At 41.3% G+C, this 18056-nt stretch overlaps 1 protein-coding gene, 1 long non-coding RNA gene and 1 other non-coding gene across 3 annotated transcripts; 2 read left to right on the top strand and 1 right to left on the bottom strand.

Annotated features, from left to right (window-relative positions):
• Window positions 1-1830: 1830 nt before the first annotated feature.
• On the top strand, window positions 1831-12904 carry cfap206 (cilia and flagella associated protein 206). The gene is made up of 13 exons (XM_035159119.2): window positions 1831-2050; window positions 2235-2318; window positions 2689-2779; window positions 3216-3404; window positions 4375-4542; window positions 5261-5475; window positions 5628-5747; window positions 6889-7087; window positions 7246-7386; window positions 7767-7960; window positions 8292-8435; window positions 9112-9338; window positions 9951-12904. Exons 1-12 carry the CDS (start codon window positions 1943-1945, stop codon window positions 9331-9333), a joined length of 1875 nt encoding a protein of 624 aa, XP_035015010.1. The 5' UTR covers window positions 1831-1942; the 3' UTR covers window positions 9334-9338; window positions 9951-12904.
• On the top strand, window positions 11243-11314 carry trnaq-uug. Its single transcript has one exon. It is a non-coding gene; the product is annotated as a tRNA-Gln (tRNA).
• A 3806-nt stretch (window positions 12905-16710) lies between the features above and the next one.
• Window positions 16711-18048, bottom strand: LOC118110959. Its single transcript, XR_007032795.1, has 3 exons — window positions 17895-18048; window positions 17142-17311; window positions 16711-17044 (listed from the first exon to the last, which is right to left on the bottom strand). It is a non-coding gene; the product is annotated as an uncharacterized LOC118110959 (long non-coding RNA).
• Between the last annotated feature and the right edge of the window lie 8 nt (window positions 18049-18056).

Genomic DNA, 18056 nt, shown 5'->3' with positions numbered 1-18056 from the left:
TTGAGTGACGTGTTCCTGCCTCATGTGGCTCAGATCAGTCTGTGCTGAGTGTGTCACTTTTGACTTAAGATCAACCTCGAACTATGAAATATAAACATTTATTGGTCTATAAATGAACAAGGTTATATCTGTAAGAGCCAAAACAGGTGTTAGTAGACGAAAAGTAATGAAAGGAAAAATATTTGTGAAAAAATCCCACAAGCTGTTATTTGGTGCAGGGATTGTACATTTTGATACAAGCAATGGCGCTTTGTTAAAACCGTTCACTTATTATCAGGGAAGTGCATTAGTGACAGACTAATGCATTTATCAGACCAATACTATTTGACAACAATTTTTTCACAATCTAAACTTCTGCCTATTTATCCTGGATGTTGTTTGATGCCAAAAAAGAGCAAAAAGAGCAACTTATAAAACTACATGGTCACTAGTGACAGTGTGAATTCACCAGGCTCACCAGTCTGATAGCTTTTCTCCACAGTTCCCACCCATTCCACTCATATGACTTGACTATGTTTGTCTCCACTGGGTGTAGGTCAGTCTGCGTGCTGCTCTCACACTTAGTGATGGGCTTCACCAGCAAACTCTCTCCTGGCTGCATCTGCAAAACCACAAGTTAGAAACGGACACTGTCACAGTGTTATTTTTAATGCGACCACCAGTTCATGCCAAAGTGATGAGAACCGTTTTCAGACATGACCTCCAGAGGAACTCTTGGGTCCAGACTTTGTCCAGAGGTTACGTTTCACACATGAACAACACAGCAGGAAATTCTTTGCTGTTAATCCTGCGGAGGATCTCCTGCTGTGTTCACACATCTGCTGACTTTATACTAAGTGCTTTCACACATACACCTCCTCCAGAGGATCTCCGGAGTTCAGTGCAGATCCTTTGGAGCTAAAAGCATAAAGCTTCTCTTTCTGTCTCATGAATCCGTAGTAATACAATAGAAAAATAACAGCAAAAAGGAAGTAGTCTGATAATCTGCACCAAATTTAACAACATACATTCTGTGTGTCGGATTTTTATTTTATTTTAACATATTATTTCTAGAGAAATTAAGAAAAAAGTGATCCACACCAAGAATTGAATTGTTCTTCCCTGGCCCATGTTCCATCATTTCACCAGGTTTGGTACAGATCAATGGCATTATGAGTAATCCTAATTACAAATGACCAAACATCCCAGCAAACAGTAAGCTCCTTGGCAGAGGTAATAGTTACAGTGATGAAAAACACTCACCAAAACATTTGCAGTGGGTACAGCTGTCTTTGACTGCATGGTTTCTTTCAGCAGCTTCATCTGTGACGAGAGCTCAGTCTGCAGGAATTCAACATGCTTGGCACACAGACATGCATCAGCCTGATAGTGAAAGCAAAACACAATTATTCTTTAAACATATCACTCAGGAACGTAATACATCACTTCAGCTATTCTTCATTTTTACCGAATAAACTAGAAAAATGGTGTATTGAAAAAAACACAGTTTCCCAGACGATAACTACCAGCTACTGTTACCTCACCAGTAACATTTTGAGGAACACTTCGTGCTGCCTGATGTTGTAGAGAGCCTGTTTGAGCAAGACAGAGGACACGTCAAGTTCTTCAGGCTGATGGTCAGAGTCTGTCAGCTTCTCCGGCACAGCCGCTGTTACTGATGACTGGAAGACTTTCATTTAGAACGTCCGGCACTGCGGAGTGAATGTAGAAGGACATATTATAATTATCAAAGGCAGTATTGGTGATTACAACCGTCTGATGATGAAGTTGAAGACACGTGTAACTCTCGTATAATTCCTCCTGACAGAAACATGTCCTTTGTCCCACTGTCACGTGAACACTGTTACCGTGGCAACCAGCTATCAACAACCTGCGGAGGCTGTAGCTAGCTGTGCCGTTAGCAACAAGCTGTAGTTAAGATAAGTTACAGTTACTTTTAGAAATGTCGCGGGCTCACGCGGAAAACGTGATTAAAAACATTATCCGTGAGATAGTGCAGGAGTGTGCGGTGAGGGGACATGTCGTGTCGGACACTTTGGTTGCTTTCATGGTCAGTATTACCCGAATACTAAGCTAGCTAGCTACCGCTAGATGCTAACGCCCCATGGTTAATACACGCTGAAAGACTAAAGTAATTTATAAACGTATAGTGGTGTGTTGTGATGTGTCCCGTCATCCATGTTGACTGTCAACTCATTTTAGTTTTGATTTTGACATTTTTACTGCACGTTTAGGTGAAAGCTGTTGTTCTGGACCCAAGAAATGGATTCAATGTTGATCGCACACTGACAAAACAAGATGTCCAGAAACTGGAGGAGGTTAGTTTTGATCTGTTTTTAACAAGTGTTCAGAATAATATAAAATATGTAAATGCTATATATTTTATTGACTAATATAAAGTATAATATTGACTGTACATTTTATTTTGATGATCTATAGCATTTAATTTAAAAGCACTTATCTCCACAGTTTACAAAACTTTGGCTCAGAAAGTGATTTTCTTTCTTTCTTTACTCATAGTGCAAAAGTGGTGACATTTTAAGTGTTTTATCATATCAAAGATACATTTATAAAGTTTTTAATAATATAATATAAAATCCTTGCCTTCGAGCCCTCTACAGAGCACATGACCTCAGAGTGGTTAATCAAAACAACAGCCCAGTTTCTAATCTACAATGTTTTTTATAGTTGTGTCTGGATAAACTGATGGAAAAGTGCAGCCCCTCCCTCGACACAATCAAAATGCAAGTGTATTTTGATATAAATTACACTTCCCGACGTAAGTAATTGCAACTATATTCACACTAATGTCTCCTGCTACTGCAGTCATGATTACAGACTTCTCTTGAACCTCTTGAGCCTCTCTTGAAGACATTCAGAGATATAGGTGCCAAAAACTGAAATGGAAAATCATCATTCAATACATTTTTTAAAAACACAAATGTTTAACTCTAGTCCAGTCTTGTCTTAGTAGTATCATCACAACTTGTCCTACCTGCTTAATTCAATAAGCCATAGACCGATCAAACAATGCAAACAACTTTTTTAGAAATGTCTTTAGAAATGTCAAACTGGAGCATATATAAAACTTTTGGTCTTTTTGCCATGACTGGTTGTGTGTTAGGAGTGAGTTTAGAATTGATTTAAATGAGTAAGAAAATATATTTTGCAATATGGATATCATGACTAGGCAAGTACTTTATGTGTTTGTGCAGGTGAGTTTCTCGAGGAAATCCAGCGGGTGGTGGACTCCAGGCTCAGCCCAGTTAGCAGAGACATCACTGATAGCAGGGTGAAAACACGAGAGGAACTAGATGCTCTGTACCGTAAAATCATCACATACATCGTGCTGCGCTCCGGCATGGGTTCACCTACAGATGACAACACTCTGCAAGAGGCTACAGGTTTTACACCAACTTGTTCTTTCACTGTGTCAAGAGAATATGCATTAAGTAAAAGTGTAGAGACAGCATTATGTGGGAATGTAGGATAAAGGGTAATGCCACCAATTTTAACAACACACAAATATTGTTCCAGTTTTGCAGATAACACAGACCAGATCTATGAATTGTGCCATTCTCACCTAAAGTATATCAAGTACACCTAATCCTAGCCTGTCTCACAGACATCAAGAATGACACTCAGAGAGCACATAGAGATTTTTTTTATCAAGGTCCATGAATTATTTCTGTAGAAATTCACAAAATTTCTTAAAACAACTCTATCTCACAAAGTGAAAAAAAAAATCCTTGATCCGCCAAATGATCAGGATCCACACCAATATTTAATGGGATCTTTCCTCACCCATACCACACCCCTCCACCAAGTTTTGTGGTAATCCATTCAGTAGCTTAATCATGCTAACAAACAAACAGACAAAAACATAACCTCCTTAGCAATTGTAATGAAACGAGTAGTCAATGATAAAATGTTGAGTCAAAGTGAAATTTACTTTCTAGCTTTTACTAACAGATATGAACCTGTCTTCAGACTATTTGGATGCAATCTGTTTAAATGTCATAACTGATCTGTCACATTCACTATAGTGTCTGAAACTTTTACAGTATATAGTATAGTAAATATTGTGACATGCTCTTGACAAGCGAGGAGGACGACAGGGTCAAGTCTCTTGTCACCAAGACGACATGACCCCTGTGCACAAAGGCAGCTCCATAAGGAAAAAACCTCTGGTCTGCACAGACCACAGACTCAACCCCATCCAACACCTTTGCAATGAACTGGATCATATTTATTATCACTCAACATTAGTGTTGGACCTCACTAATGCCCTTGTGGCTGAAATTGCCACACATACCTTTTGCCATGCAGAACACAACACATTGTATCCTGACTGTTGGTTTCTCTTTGTGCCAGCTGCTCTGCAAAGTGTCTTTCCTCCGACTGAACTGGGAACCTTCATGGTGCTTTTAAAGAAGGAAAAGGAGAAGCAGCTTAATGAACTTACCATGATTGTAACAGGGATCCGAATCTTCAACAAAGCCAGCAGGAAGAGGGGGGAGGAAACTGACCTTCGTGAACTAAGTACACTACACCAGCCTATTGACATAAAAAGTAATGTGTTCACTGCTCTGAAAAATCCTGTTTGCATATCCCTTCATGCCCTGGCCCCCTAGTACTCGTCTGACGTCCTCCACCCTATTTTCATTCCGAAATCTACGGCCCTCGGACATAGATTTGCATCCCATCCCTTCAGAGCCTATTGTGACATGGCATTCAGTGCAGCAGCCCCCACCCTCTGGAATACTCTCCCAGCAGCAATCCACAATGTCCCGTCTCTGGACACTGAGTTTAGTCTAGTCCCAGCTAGTGTTTCTAGTATTATTTTCTGTCCTTGTAGTTTTTTCCCTCTGTCTCTGTAAAGCCGTCTTGGGTACCTTGAAAGGCACTAGATAAATACAGACATTAAGGTATTATTACTATTACAATTTTTTATGTAAAAAGACCACCTTCTGCTTAGATCACAGAGAGGGGCTGGTTGAGGGTAAAGCGTCTCATGTTCTTTTGAGTAGGTTTATAGTCATCAGCCAAGTTAGTCCAGGTTAAAGGTGATGTTAAGTTCCCATAGTGGAGACGAGCTGTTGGTACAATCTGAGAATCCAGCCCAGAAAAGTGTTTTTTTTTAAACCACTGTGTAAAGTTACACATACATACATGTGTCTTAAACTTCATCATCAGACGGTTGTAATCACCAATACTGCCTTTGATAATTATAATATTTCCTTCTACATTCACTCTGCAGTGCCGGACTTTCTAAATGGAAGTCTTCCAGTCATCAGTAACAGCATAGAGAAGGAGCTGAGTGCGTCACAGAGTTTGGCATGGAAATACACGGCTGTGCTGGAGAAGCTGACAGACTCTGACCATCAGCCTGAAGAACTTGACGTGTCCTCTGTCTTGCTCAAACAGGCTCTCTACAACATCAGGCAGCACGAAGTGTTCCTCAAAATGTTACTGGTGAGGTAACAGTAGCTGGTAGTTGTAACTGTGTTTTTTTCAATACACCATTTTTCTAGTTTATTCTGTAAAAATGAAGAATAACTGAAGTGATGTATTACGTTCCTGAGTGATATGTTTAAAGAATAAATGTGTTTTGCTTTCACTATCAGGCTGATGCATGTCTGTGTGCCAAGCATGTTGAATTCCTGCAGACGGAGCTCTCGTCACAGATGAAGCTGCTGAAAGAAACCGTGCAGTCAAAGACAGCTGTACCCACTGCAAATGTTTTTGTGAGTTTGCCAAGGAGCTTACTGTTTGTTGGGATGTTTGGTCATTTGAAATTAGGATTACTCATAATGCCATTGATCTGTACCAAACCTGGTGAAATGATGGAACATGGGCCAGGGAAGAACAATTAAATTCTTGGTGTGGATCACTTTTTTCTTAATTTCTCTAGAAATAATATGTTAAAATAAAATAAAAATCTGACACACAGAATTTATGTTGTTAAATTTGGTGCAGATTATCAGACTACTTCCTTTTTGCTGTTATTTTTCTATTGTGAAAACTTAAAAAAATGGATAGTTTGGCCTTGATGGAGGTTTGCACTGTACTGGGTGTCATCCAAGTGTTGTTACTGTAATTCCGTTAGATTTTCTCCTAAAGGAGCAGTTCAACATTTCGGCAAGTACACATGATTGCTTCTACATTGAGAGTTAGTTTAAACAGCCCTCTGCCTGTGTTTAGTTCAGAATGTGTTTAGCCTATAGTGTTAACCCACTGTGACAACAGAGTTTGGTATTTTGTCCAGCGCCATCTTAGTTTTTTTAAACCGAAAGTATATATTTGGAGGATCAGGGGACGAGCTACTGCACACCCACTTACAGGTGCCACCTCCACCCTTTGGATGGTACTAGCTGTCAATCACACAATTTCTATGGTGCTTTACGTCTATTTGACACTTAATGGGACCATAATTTACAAAACGAGCATCATGCTGTTTCGAAGAAAACTTGAAACTAGAGATTGAGAATATAAACTCTGTATGAAAATGTTAGCTGACGTTATAAATCAAGTGAGATGTAGAGTCATTTTCTCATCGACTTCTATAGAAACAGACCTTTGTTTGGAGTCGCCCTCTGCTGGTCATTCTAGAGAATACAGGTTTCAGGCACTTCCGCATCTGCTTCAATTTCCAGACCTGGAGTCTATGTCCATTTTTATATAAAGTCATTGTCTTAGTCTGATTCACATTAGTGGTTCCTCTCGCTTGGTTATAAGTTACAGTTAAATTGAAAACTCTTTGTGTTTCAGGTGTGACGCATGTTGTACTTGTGAAATATATGTAATATAAGTTATAATAGTAATAATAATAATAATAATAATAATTAACAATTGCTCATTTTTGTCATTTCTCATATTTTCTTTAAGCCACTGTTCAAAGCCCTGTCAGACGTGTGGTCTGGACTTCGGGATGAGGCTGAGCTGCTGAGCATCCTCAATAACATCAAGCTCAGTCTGCAGCCCCTCCTCACCTCTCAGGCCAACATTTTTTCTGAAGCTTATCTGGATGACCTGCTGGAGGCGTCAGAGGTGAAGACAGATGAACAGAGACTGACTGAGTCCTCAGGTATGTCTGATGTCACACATAGTCACACTGTGTCAGTCTCTATTAAGTCATGAATTCCACATTTCAAAAGTCATAAAACTGGATTCCACAAAGAAAAATGTCCAAGCCAAAGTGACTTGAGCTTACAAGCAGCTGGATTTCTTGCTTTTATGTTTCAGATGAGCGCATTATTCAAGCTGAGATGAAGACACAGGAATGGCTCCTGCCTGAAGCAACAACTAGTTTTAATGATCTGTTGCTACAGTATAATGGAGTCTGTGGCTACACACTTGTGAACCGGGATGGGCTTCTTCTTCCAGGTACTGCTCTCGTTATTACTCTTTCATTATTGTTTTATCATTAACCACCTCAACTGACTTGTCTCAGTGTCGTGCAGCAAAAAAGAATAATGTTGGACACATTTATCCATGGTCTTATCCTCATTAGAAAATAAAAGGTTTACATAATCGAATGTTCAGACTCATCACTTTGCTCATGCTGTCCATTGCTGCAGCTCCTCTTTTCAGCCTCTGTCTCAAACACTATATAGGTTATAGCTCCTGTATATCTAAAGCCCCCTCTCCTATTATGCAAATGTGGGGCATTGTGATGTCACATGACATCACTATGATGTAAAAGTATTAAATATTTTGTCCTTTTAAGTTTTGTCCTTTTAAGTAATGTCCCATTTCTTTTGCAGGTAATCCACACATTGGAGTCATGAGACATAAAGAGAAGCTTTATGCTTTTAGCTCCAAAGAAGCAGCTTTGAAATTTGCCTCTCGTCCAGACGACTTCATTGCAGAGGTCACAGAAAAAGCCAAGCTCTCTCCTGAACTCATTCAGCTTCTCAAACTCCACCAACAGTTCTCCTGTGTCAGTCCATACTCTGAGGTGAGTATTCTTTCTCTGGGGAATTAAACATAGAATTTGACAGTGTAGCTGTTTTCGGACATGCACTGAACTCCGGAGATCCTCTGGAGGAGGTGTATGTGTGAAAGCACTTAGTATAAAGTCAGCAGATGTGTGAACACAGCAGGAGATCCTCCGCAGGATTAACAGCAAAGAATTTCCTGCTGTGTTGTTCATGTGTGAAACGTAACCTCTGGACAAAGTCTGGACCCAAGAGTTCCTCTGGAGGTCATGTCTGAAAACGGTTCATGTCACTTTGGCATGATCTGGTGATCGCATTAAAAATAACTGTTTCTAACTTGTGGTTTTGCAGATGCAGCCAGGAGAGAGTTTGCTGGTGAAGCCCATCACTAAGTGTGAGAGCAGCACGCAGACTGACCTACACCCAGTGGAGACAAACATAGTCAAGTCATATGAGTGGAATGAGTGGGAACTGCGGAGAAAAGCTATCAGACTGGTGAGCCTGGTGAATTCACACTGTCACTAGTGACCATGTAGTTTTATAAGTTGCTCTTTTTGCTCTTTTTCGGCATCAAACAACATCCAGGATAAATAGGCAGAAGTTTAGACTGAAAATACACATTGATTTGAATGGCCCTGGCCCAACTTATACTGCAACAAAATGCAGCACAGTGTCATGTGGTGCTGCACTGTCCTATCACATACATGCTAGTGCACTTTGCTGGGCGGGTACTTTGTATTACTGCTATTTATCTCATGAAGAAAAAATAGTTGTCAAATAGTTGTCATCATGTTAACTGTCTGTGAGCACACACACCATTGAACCGTGTATTGGTGTCTGATAAATGCAATAGTCTATCACTAATGCACTTCCCTGATAATATCTCACCCCCAACCAATGTAGCCAAGTGCACGGTTTTAACAAAGCACTGATTCTCATTTAAATTCCTGATGTAATTTATTGACACTGTATTAAGTAAAACACTGCTAGCACCTGTAGAAAAAAATTGAATTAGAGGAAAATAACCTCCAGCAAATATAGGTACAGATATAAACACCACATTACAGAGACAAATCAAGTTACCTTCCGTCTACTAACACCTGTTTTGGCTCTGCCATATATAACCTTGTTAAGTTATTGACCAATAAATGTTTCCATTTCATAATTCCAGGCTAATCTTCGGACCAAAGTTACGCACTCAGCACAGACTGATCTGAGCCACATGAGGCGGGAAAACATCACTCAGACCTGGCTGCCCAAGGACGCCGCCTGTCAAAGCAAGAGAGACGGTGAGAGCAACATGCCCAGGCCTCAGGTCTACCTGGCAGGTCTGAGGGGACAAAGAGACGGACACATGGTCAAAACTAACCTGACCAGATCTGTGGATGAATAATCAAGGTGTGTAAAAACTGTTTGTTGTCGAGTAAAATAGCTTATGTAATGCATATCATCATTTTTTATTAATTTTGCTCTTGTGAGGTCTGGAGAAGACGGCACACATCTTTATAAAGGACAAAGCCAGAATCAGATAATGTAAAATTGAAAACATGCATTTCTTCAATTGTACACTGTATGTTTCCTCATTTACATCTAGGCACATTAAAGGGGTGGTGGCCTGGAAAATATGATAAGCATTAACCTGCAGCTTGTCAAAGATCCCTTTTATAATCCAATCCTTACAAGATTCCTATAACTTTCATAACTTCTTTGCTGTAAAACTTTTACACACAGTGTGTTTTAGTGAGAAACTGCAGAGGAACTTTATTTTCTATGGATTATTGCCTATAATCTAGTATTCCTATTGATGGCTACTATGTGTAGATGGTTCAATTCATGTTGTATACACGCCTTAATTAAAGAATATATATGTATATGTTTAACAAAAAATAGAGACACAACATTGAATCCTTGATTCATTTTCAGTGTCATTCTTTACTCCACCCTCTCCTTCCAATCCCACATCAAATCCATCACCAAATCCTCCTTCTTTCACCTCAAAAACATATCCAGACACCGGCCTTCACTCACTGACTCCTTGGCAGACACCCTCATTCATGCCTTCATCACCTCCCGCCTGGATAAATGTACTGGAGTCCTGTCCAGTGTACCAGACAATGTTCTGAACAGTCTTCAGCGCTAAGCCTGGCAGCACATCACCCCGACCCCTCCACTGGCCCGGAGGCAGTGGAGGTGGCAGGCCGGTGTGCTGCAGCTCCTCTCCTGGTCGTCGGTCGCTCCGTCGACCACGGCCCGCTCCCTGTTGGCTGGCATCACCCTCCACAAGATGACTGTTGATTAGAAGAAAAACTTTATTGGATTAGGGTCTAATAGACAAGTTGATGGTTTATGTGAAGGCTAGTAAAGTCACCTTGGAAAGATCTATAGTGTAGATCTATAGTGTAGTTAATAATTGTGAATTCAAATGTAATTAGAAATGGTCAGACAGAAGAGGTTTTCGGGAAAATATTATTAAATATTACATTTCTAAGTCATATGTCAGAACAAGATCAAGAGTGGGATTAAAACAGTGAGTGAGTGTGGTTATTTACATGTTGAATAAAACCACTGGAGTCTATCAGTGAATTAAATGCAGAACTAAGGCTGTCATTAGCAATATTGTGATTTGCAACTAGGATGTACGAGGGTTAGGATGAGACTTTCAAATGTACCTGTAGGTTGAGTGTTGATTGATGAGTCCGATTTAAAGATGGCTGTGACCCCTCCACCTCTGCCTGTGTTTCGAGGACTATGAGTTCTAATGTGGGTGGGGGGCTTTGCTTTATTTAAACCCACATATTCATCTTGCTGCAGCCAGGTTTCAGTCAAACAGAATCAATCAAATTGGTGATCAAATATCAGATCATCACAAGTAGAGCTTTTGATCTGAGTGACCTTCTATTTAATCGGCAACATTTTATCATTATATTTTTGGTTCTATAGTGCTTGTATTCATTTCCATTAGCTTTGTATGTATTACTTGTCTCCTGCTTACTTTTGATTTAACTCATGTAGGTGGTCAGGGGCAGACAGTTTCTGTTGAGTCTTTCTTTAGTTTCTGCAGACACAGTAAATGCTTACTCCAGTGAGGAGATGGCTTTGCCATGTGAGCTACACAAGACACAGCAATGGCTGCTAATTACTTCTGATTAGTGTCTATTGTTAATGTGTAAAGTGAGCGCAGGTCAGCGGGTGAGTGAGGAGGGAGGACATGCAGCAGCACGGTAAAAGGATACCTGGCCTATAATGTGTATCTGCAGCAATCCTGAACGAGTGGCGGTGATGATTTGGTTGCTCTACGTCCTGGTTCCATGGTGTAATGGTCAGCACTCTGGACTTTGAATCCAGTGATCCGAGTTCAAGTCTCGGTGGAACCTGACATTCACTTTATGTAAGCCCTTCTCATCAGGATGTTTCTTATATCTACAATGTGGCAGGGGGTCTGTTGTGTTCATATCAACACAGAAATGTCTGTAGCATTAAAGTGAGGGATAATGTAACGTTTAAAGTTCCCTGTGGTTATCACATGTCTATGTTTCCAGACCTTAGACCGGGGTCACCAAAATATTGTGACATCTTCGTCTACGGGTTGGTGTCCTCTTTTTCATCCTGAGATATTTGTATTCTTCTTGCTTTTTTCCGTTTTGTGGCTGTCATGTGTTAGAAACATCATATACACACTCACTTGTTTGAGGTGAATCCTCCCAATAAGATAGATGAGTTAGAGGCGTTGACCCGGCATGAGAAGCTCTACCGGCCGTGTAGCATCATGCTGTTTACATAGACATGCACTGCCGGCGTGTCCGTATAGGGGAACTAGGCAATTGCCTCCAACTTTGACAAGGGCGGCGAAATGTGTATTGCTGAGGAACGTGTCAATCACGCTGCACCTGCAGCCGCCTCTTTCACCACCTCCCGCCCCCGGCTCCAGTGGTTGATTCTTTAACTTTATTTAACTTCATTTCAGACTCATACATAGTTCCTCACACTTAAGTATTGCATGTAACTTATTACTTGCTGATACCTTTTTGACTCTTACTGCTGAAATATTGCAAAGGATTATCTTTTCTTATCTTCTAAGTGTTTTGTTTATTTTTTCTTTATTTTTTCCACAATAAGTTTATGTTCATTTTCTTATACCATCACATTAAAAACATACATTGACAACAATTTGAGACCAGAAGTACGTACACGACATAGACATACATATCCCCATCCATACACACATTCACCCTGCATTGATACCAGATAGAATACAAATAAGATTAAATACAGTATTTCCCTACTTTGTTTACAATCTACTTTCAGGTAAATCCCAGACATCCATCTTTCATGATGGTCATGTATGGTTCCCAGAGCCAAACAAAGTCTTTCCGCTTGCCCTTAGCAATGTAAGTTAGTCTTTTCAGACCGATACAGTCAGTCAGCTTCCGGATAAACATTCTCAATGATGGTGCATCCACACTCTTCCAACAGATTGCAATAGCTCTCCTGGCTTGAAGAAGTCCAAAGTCCAGAAGTTTGGTCCGTTTCGATGTTTGTATAAAGTCCTTCGGATATATTCCAAGTACACAGAGTTTGACATTGAAAGGGACTTTGATATTAAACATTTCTGACAAACATTTTGTAACATCTTTCCAGAGGTTTTTGATCTTTGGACATTCCCCATAGACAATGAAATAAAGTACTAAAGTAAGCAGGAGTCTGCACACAACTTTATAAAGGACAAAGGCAGAATCACGTAATGTAAAAGCATTTGTCAACTACAACTTTCCATAACTTTTTGCTGTAATACTTTTACACACAGTGTGTTTTAGTGAGAAACTGCAGAGGAACTTTATTTTCGATGGATTATTGCCTAAAATCCAAAGAAGTATTCCTATTTATGGCTTCTATGTGTAGATGGTTCAATTCATGTTGTATACATGCCTTAATTCAAGAATATATATGTATATGTTTAACAAAAAATAAAGACACAACATTGAATCCTTGACTCATTTTCATATTAATTTTGACTTCTGTTAGTGAACAGAAGTCATTACTGTACATTACTGTACACCTGGTATTGTATTACTTTTTCCAGCCAATTGGTATGGGTCTTTCATTAGCTATAACATCTGGGTCAAGATTAGGCTTTTTAAGCAGAGGTTTATTTACTGTAACCAGCTAAAAGCCTGAGATACTTAGCTGGTTAATAGAGACATATTAATCTGTTTCAATAGAGAACTGTTGATTAGAAGAAAAACTTTATTGGATTAGGGTCTAATAGACAAGTTGATGGTTTATGTGAAAACTAGTAACATCACCTTGAAGAGGTGAAATTCTAATAAGAGGGATAAGAGTCCAAGTCAGGTGGGGGTCCCGGGCCTTGTTGATAAGACCAACTGCAGCCGGGAAGAAGCTGGTCTTGTGGCGTGAGGTTTTGGTCCTGATGGACCGCAGCCTCCTGCCGGAGGGAAGCACCTCAAAGAGTTTGTGACCCAGGTGGGAAGGATCGGCCACAATCTTACCTGCACGCCTCAGGGTCCTAGAGGCAAACAGGTCCTGTAGAGATGGCAGATTGCAGCCAATCACCTTCTCAGCAGAACGGGTGATACGCTGCAGTCTGCCTTTGTCATTGGCAGTGGCAGCAGCGTACCAGATGGTGATGGAGGAGGTGAGGATGGACTCGATGATGCAGGTGTAGAAGTGCACCATCATTGTCTTTGGCAGGTTGAACTTCTTCAGCTGCCGCAGGAAGTACATCCTCTGTTGAGCTCTTTGGTGAGGGAGCTGATGTTCAGCTGCCACTTGAGGTCCTGGGAGATGATGGTGCCCAGGAAGCGGAAGGACTCCGCAGTGTCGACTGGGGAGTTCTCAGGGTGATGGGGGTGGGTGGGGCTGGGTTCCTTCTAAAGTCTACAACCATCTCCACTGTTTTCAGAGCATTGAGCTCCAGGTTGTTCTGACCACACCAGGTCACCAGATGGTCAATCTCCCACCTGTAGGCAGACTCGTCCCCACCAGAGATGAGCCCAATGAGGGTGGTGTCGTCCGCGAACTTAAGGAGTTTGACGGACTGATGACTGGAGGTGCAGCTGTTGGTATACAGGGAGAAGAGTAGAGGGAAAGAACACAGCCTTGAGGGGAACCGGTGCTTATGGTCCTGGAATCAGAGACATGCTTCCCAGCCTCACGTGTTGCCTCCTGTCAGACAGGAAGTCTGTGATCCACCTGCAGGTGGAGTCAGGCACACTCAGCTGGGAGAGCTTGTCCTGTAGCAGAGCCGGAATGATGGTGTTGAAGGCAGAGCTGAAGTCCACAAACAGGATCCTGGCGTAGGTTCCTGAGGAGTCCAGGTGCTGGAGGATGAAGTGAAGGACCATGTTTATTGCATCGCTACAGACCTGTTGGCTCTGTAGGCAAACTGCAGGGGGTCCGGAGAGGGTCAGTGATGGCTTTGAGGTGGAGCAGCACAAGGCGCTCAAATGCCTTCATCACCACAGAGGTCAAGGCGACGGGTCTGTAATCATTGAGTCCAGTGATCTTAGTTTTTTTGGGGACAGGGATGATGGTGGAGGTCTTGAAGCAGGCTGGTACGTGGCATGTCTCCAGTGAGGTGTTAAAAATGGCTGTGAACACCGGAGACAGCTGATCAGCACAGTGCTTCAGGATTGATGGAGAGACAGAGTCTGGCCCGGCTGCTTTGCGGGGGTTCTGTCTCCTGAAGAGTCTGTTGACGTCCCTCTCCAGGATGGAGAGAGTCGTCACTGTGGTAGGGGAGGAGGGTGGGGGCTCTGAGGTGGGCAGTTGTGGAAAGGCGCAGGCCTTTGCTATGGTGGGGGAGGTGCAGTTGATGGGCTGGAGGGTGGTGTCACGGGGGATGGTGTTCGAAGCGACAGTAAAACTCATTCAAGTCGTTGGCCAGGCGTGGGTCGTTAGTGGAGTGGGGGGCTCTAGGCTTACAATTTGTAATCTGCCTAAGCCCTTTCCAGACAGAGGCAGAGTCATTGGCTGAGAACTGGTGTTGGAGTTTCTCAGAGTACAGACGTTTGGCTTCTCTCACCTCCTTGCTAAACCTGTATTTCGACTCTATAAACCTGTCTCTGTCCCCACTCCTGAACGCTTCTTCCTTCTCCAACCTTAACTTTTTGAGTTTGGCTGTGAACCAGGGTTTGTCATTGTTGTAACACACCCTGGAGCGTGATGGGACACAGCTGTCCTCACAGAAGCTGATATACGAAGTCACAGCCTCTGTGTACTCGTCCAGACTGTTTGTAGCAGTCCTGAAAACCTCCCAATCTGTACAGTCCAAGCACGCCTGAAGATCCTCCACAGCTTCACTGGTCCACTGCTTTGAAGTCCTCACAACAGGTTTGCAGAGTTTTAGTTTCTGCCTGTATGCAGGAATCAAATGGACCATGACGTGGTCCGAGAGTCCCAGTGCAGCCCGGGGGACGGCGTGATAGGCACTGCTTACTGTGGTGTAACAGTGATCCAGAATGTTCTCCTCTCTGGTCGGACATTTAATAAATTGTTTATATTTGGGGAGTTCGCGGGTGAGATTTCCTTTGTTAAAGTCGCCGAGGACAATAACTAAGGAGTCCGGGTTAGTCCGTTCCACACACAGTATCTGGTCTGCGAGCATGCGTTGTGCCTCTTGCACGTTGGCCTGAGGTGGAATGTAAACACCGACCAGAATGAATGAAACAAACTCACGGGGGGAATAGAAGGGTTTGCATTTGATAAAAAAATATTCCAGATCAGGAGAACAGTGCTGTTGAATCACTGTCACATCATTGCACCAGCCGCAGTTAGTATAGAAGCAGATCAGGTGTTCAGTTGTATTCACAACAACACAGAAATCTCTGTAGCATTAAGGTGAGGGATAATGTAACGTATAAAGGTCGCTGTGGCTATCACATGTCTATGCTTACAGCACATCAACACCAGCGTCACCAAAAGCTCTCGATTCTGGTTGAGATATTCGTCTGTGTCATCTACGCGAATGACACCTCTTTTTAATCCTGAGATATTTGTTTTCTTTTTGTTTTTTTAAGTATTGCTATCTGTCATGTGTTAGAAACATCATAAACACAACAACTCACTTGCGGTTTATCTTCCAGTTAATCCCCTGCTGATTTCTCACATGGGCTCATTCGAACATATTCTGGAGTTTTTACTCGGGGGGGCTGGCAGGAGAAACTCAGGAGAAAGTCCAAAGCCTCTGAGTTGGCATTTGTGTTCTCACATACAGCCCCTCCGGAGAATGTCAGGAGATTATGCAGAGTTCAGTGCATCTTGAAGCCTTCAGTAATTCTTCCAAGTGTTCAGGCCACAGTAAGTGAACATACCACGCTTCAAAACCTGGTTAAACCTCTGAAAAAAAACGATAGCCTTTTCCTGCTGTAATACAGAAGGATGGCCGAGCGGTCAACAGAAAGGAAATTTTGTGAAAATTGAAAGAATTGATAATTGAAACTATCCTGGTGCCTGTCAGAAGTTATAGGATGCAGTTTTTATTGTATTAATTTGATTAATATGACCAAAATGACACTTTGCTGGAGAATGGCATAAGCAGCTGTGGATCCAAAGGTTGGTTAGTCAATTCCTGTGTCTATCTACCAAAACTGTTACCTAGTATTATGAATCTTTCAAATGCCACTTAGTCACTTCATATTTGATACAAATTGGACAGTGACACATTGACAATACCACAGAGTCAAATGGTAAAACATTCTGTTTGAAATGCTTACATAGATTGCTTACATTTTGGGAGAAATAAACAAAATAATGCTGTAGAAAAATAGTACAAATTTATTACAAAATATACTGTAAATCTTAACACAAAGAACCCCAAACAACATTAACCACGAAGAAATGAATAAAATAAACCAATCAACAAACAGACAGGAGTGAAAAAATAACCTCCTTAGTGGAGGTAATCAATAAATGAAATACAAAGAATAAATTAAATAGTAAGAAAATAATTTCAGCAATCAACTATTGCAACAATACTTTCTTTTTACATAATAGTATTGGCCTGCAGGTTGTTGAGTGGTCAGTGTCAGTCCTCTGCCCCACCGTAGCAGTGCCATCATAACCAGAACACAACGCTCATCCACAGCCTGGTAAATATAAGAGTATATCAAAATGAGAAAAACAACATCACAGACACAAAAGTAACAAACTTGTCACAGTGTAATTTGTCACAAAAAGACTCACCAGTGGTTGCTCTGGTGCAACTGGGGTGGTGGCCTGTGATCCAGACCTAGCCACGGCTGTAGCAGCAGGGACAGTGGTTGTGAGGGTGGTGGGGAGAGGAAGGATGGAGGCTGAGCTGGTGGTGACAGCTGATGGGCCAGACAATACCCTCAATCCAAAGCCTGGGAAAGCTACAAATAAAGTTGACTATTAGTATAATTATGAAACAATAAAAAAATCCTCATTCAAATTAACATGAAATAATTGTAAATCCACTGACATAGTATAATTCAGTTTGAATACAGTGTATTATATATGTATTTATAAATGTGAGCAATGGTAACTTACCTATATATATATATATATATTATACACAAGTGGCATAATGTAGTGCATAAGAATATGCATTATAATGATGTTAAAGATTATGATTATGAATTATACTTAATTTTGTACGGCCTTGATCTTACTATGTAACGTGGCTTGATTTATATAAAGACGAGCTGCATATGGAGTGTAAAATACCCCAACAACATAACAAATGCCGACTGTAATGAAGTAATGAATAAACAGTGATTTTAATATATCTTACAAAAACTGTTAACCCCTGTGTTACATTCGATTGTCAGTGTAATAAATGAGCTGAATAGCAACCTGACAAAGTAAAATAACTTTGGCAACATTTTAGCTCTCGATTAAATATCAGAGAGACAAAGATCAACAAGTCAAATTTACAGTCAGCGCCTGCGAGTCAAAGATGGAGAACGGACGTACCGATTGGCTGTCAGTGGCGGTGACGTCACGTAAAAGATGGAAAACGGACTGACTGATTGGCTGTCATAGATGGAGAACGACCTACGCATTGACTATTGGAAACAAAAGAGTAATGTCAGAAGTGGGATTCGAACCCACGCCTCCAGAGGAGACTGCGACCTG

The sequence above is a fragment of the Hippoglossus stenolepis genome, chromosome 6 (genome assembly GCF_022539355.2).
Source record: "Hippoglossus stenolepis isolate QCI-W04-F060 chromosome 6, HSTE1.2, whole genome shotgun sequence".
NCBI lineage: Eukaryota > Metazoa > Chordata > Actinopteri > Pleuronectiformes > Pleuronectidae > Hippoglossus > Hippoglossus stenolepis.
Note: the sequence above shows the minus strand (reverse complement) of the source record. Positions and strands in the feature narration are given on the sequence as shown.

Coding starts and splice junctions, on each gene's coding strand:
- cfap206 (XM_035159119.2), top strand. CDS start 1,943: ATGTCGCGGGCTCACGCGGAAAACGTGATTAAAAACATTATCCGTGAG. Junction 5,748..6,888: donor TACCCACTGCAAATGTTTTT/GTGAGTTTGCCA, acceptor ATTTTCTTTAAG/CCACTGTTCAAAGCCCTGTC. Junction 8,436..9,111: donor GGAGAAAAGCTATCAGACTG/GTGAGCCTGGTG, acceptor TCATAATTCCAG/GCTAATCTTCGGACCAAAGT.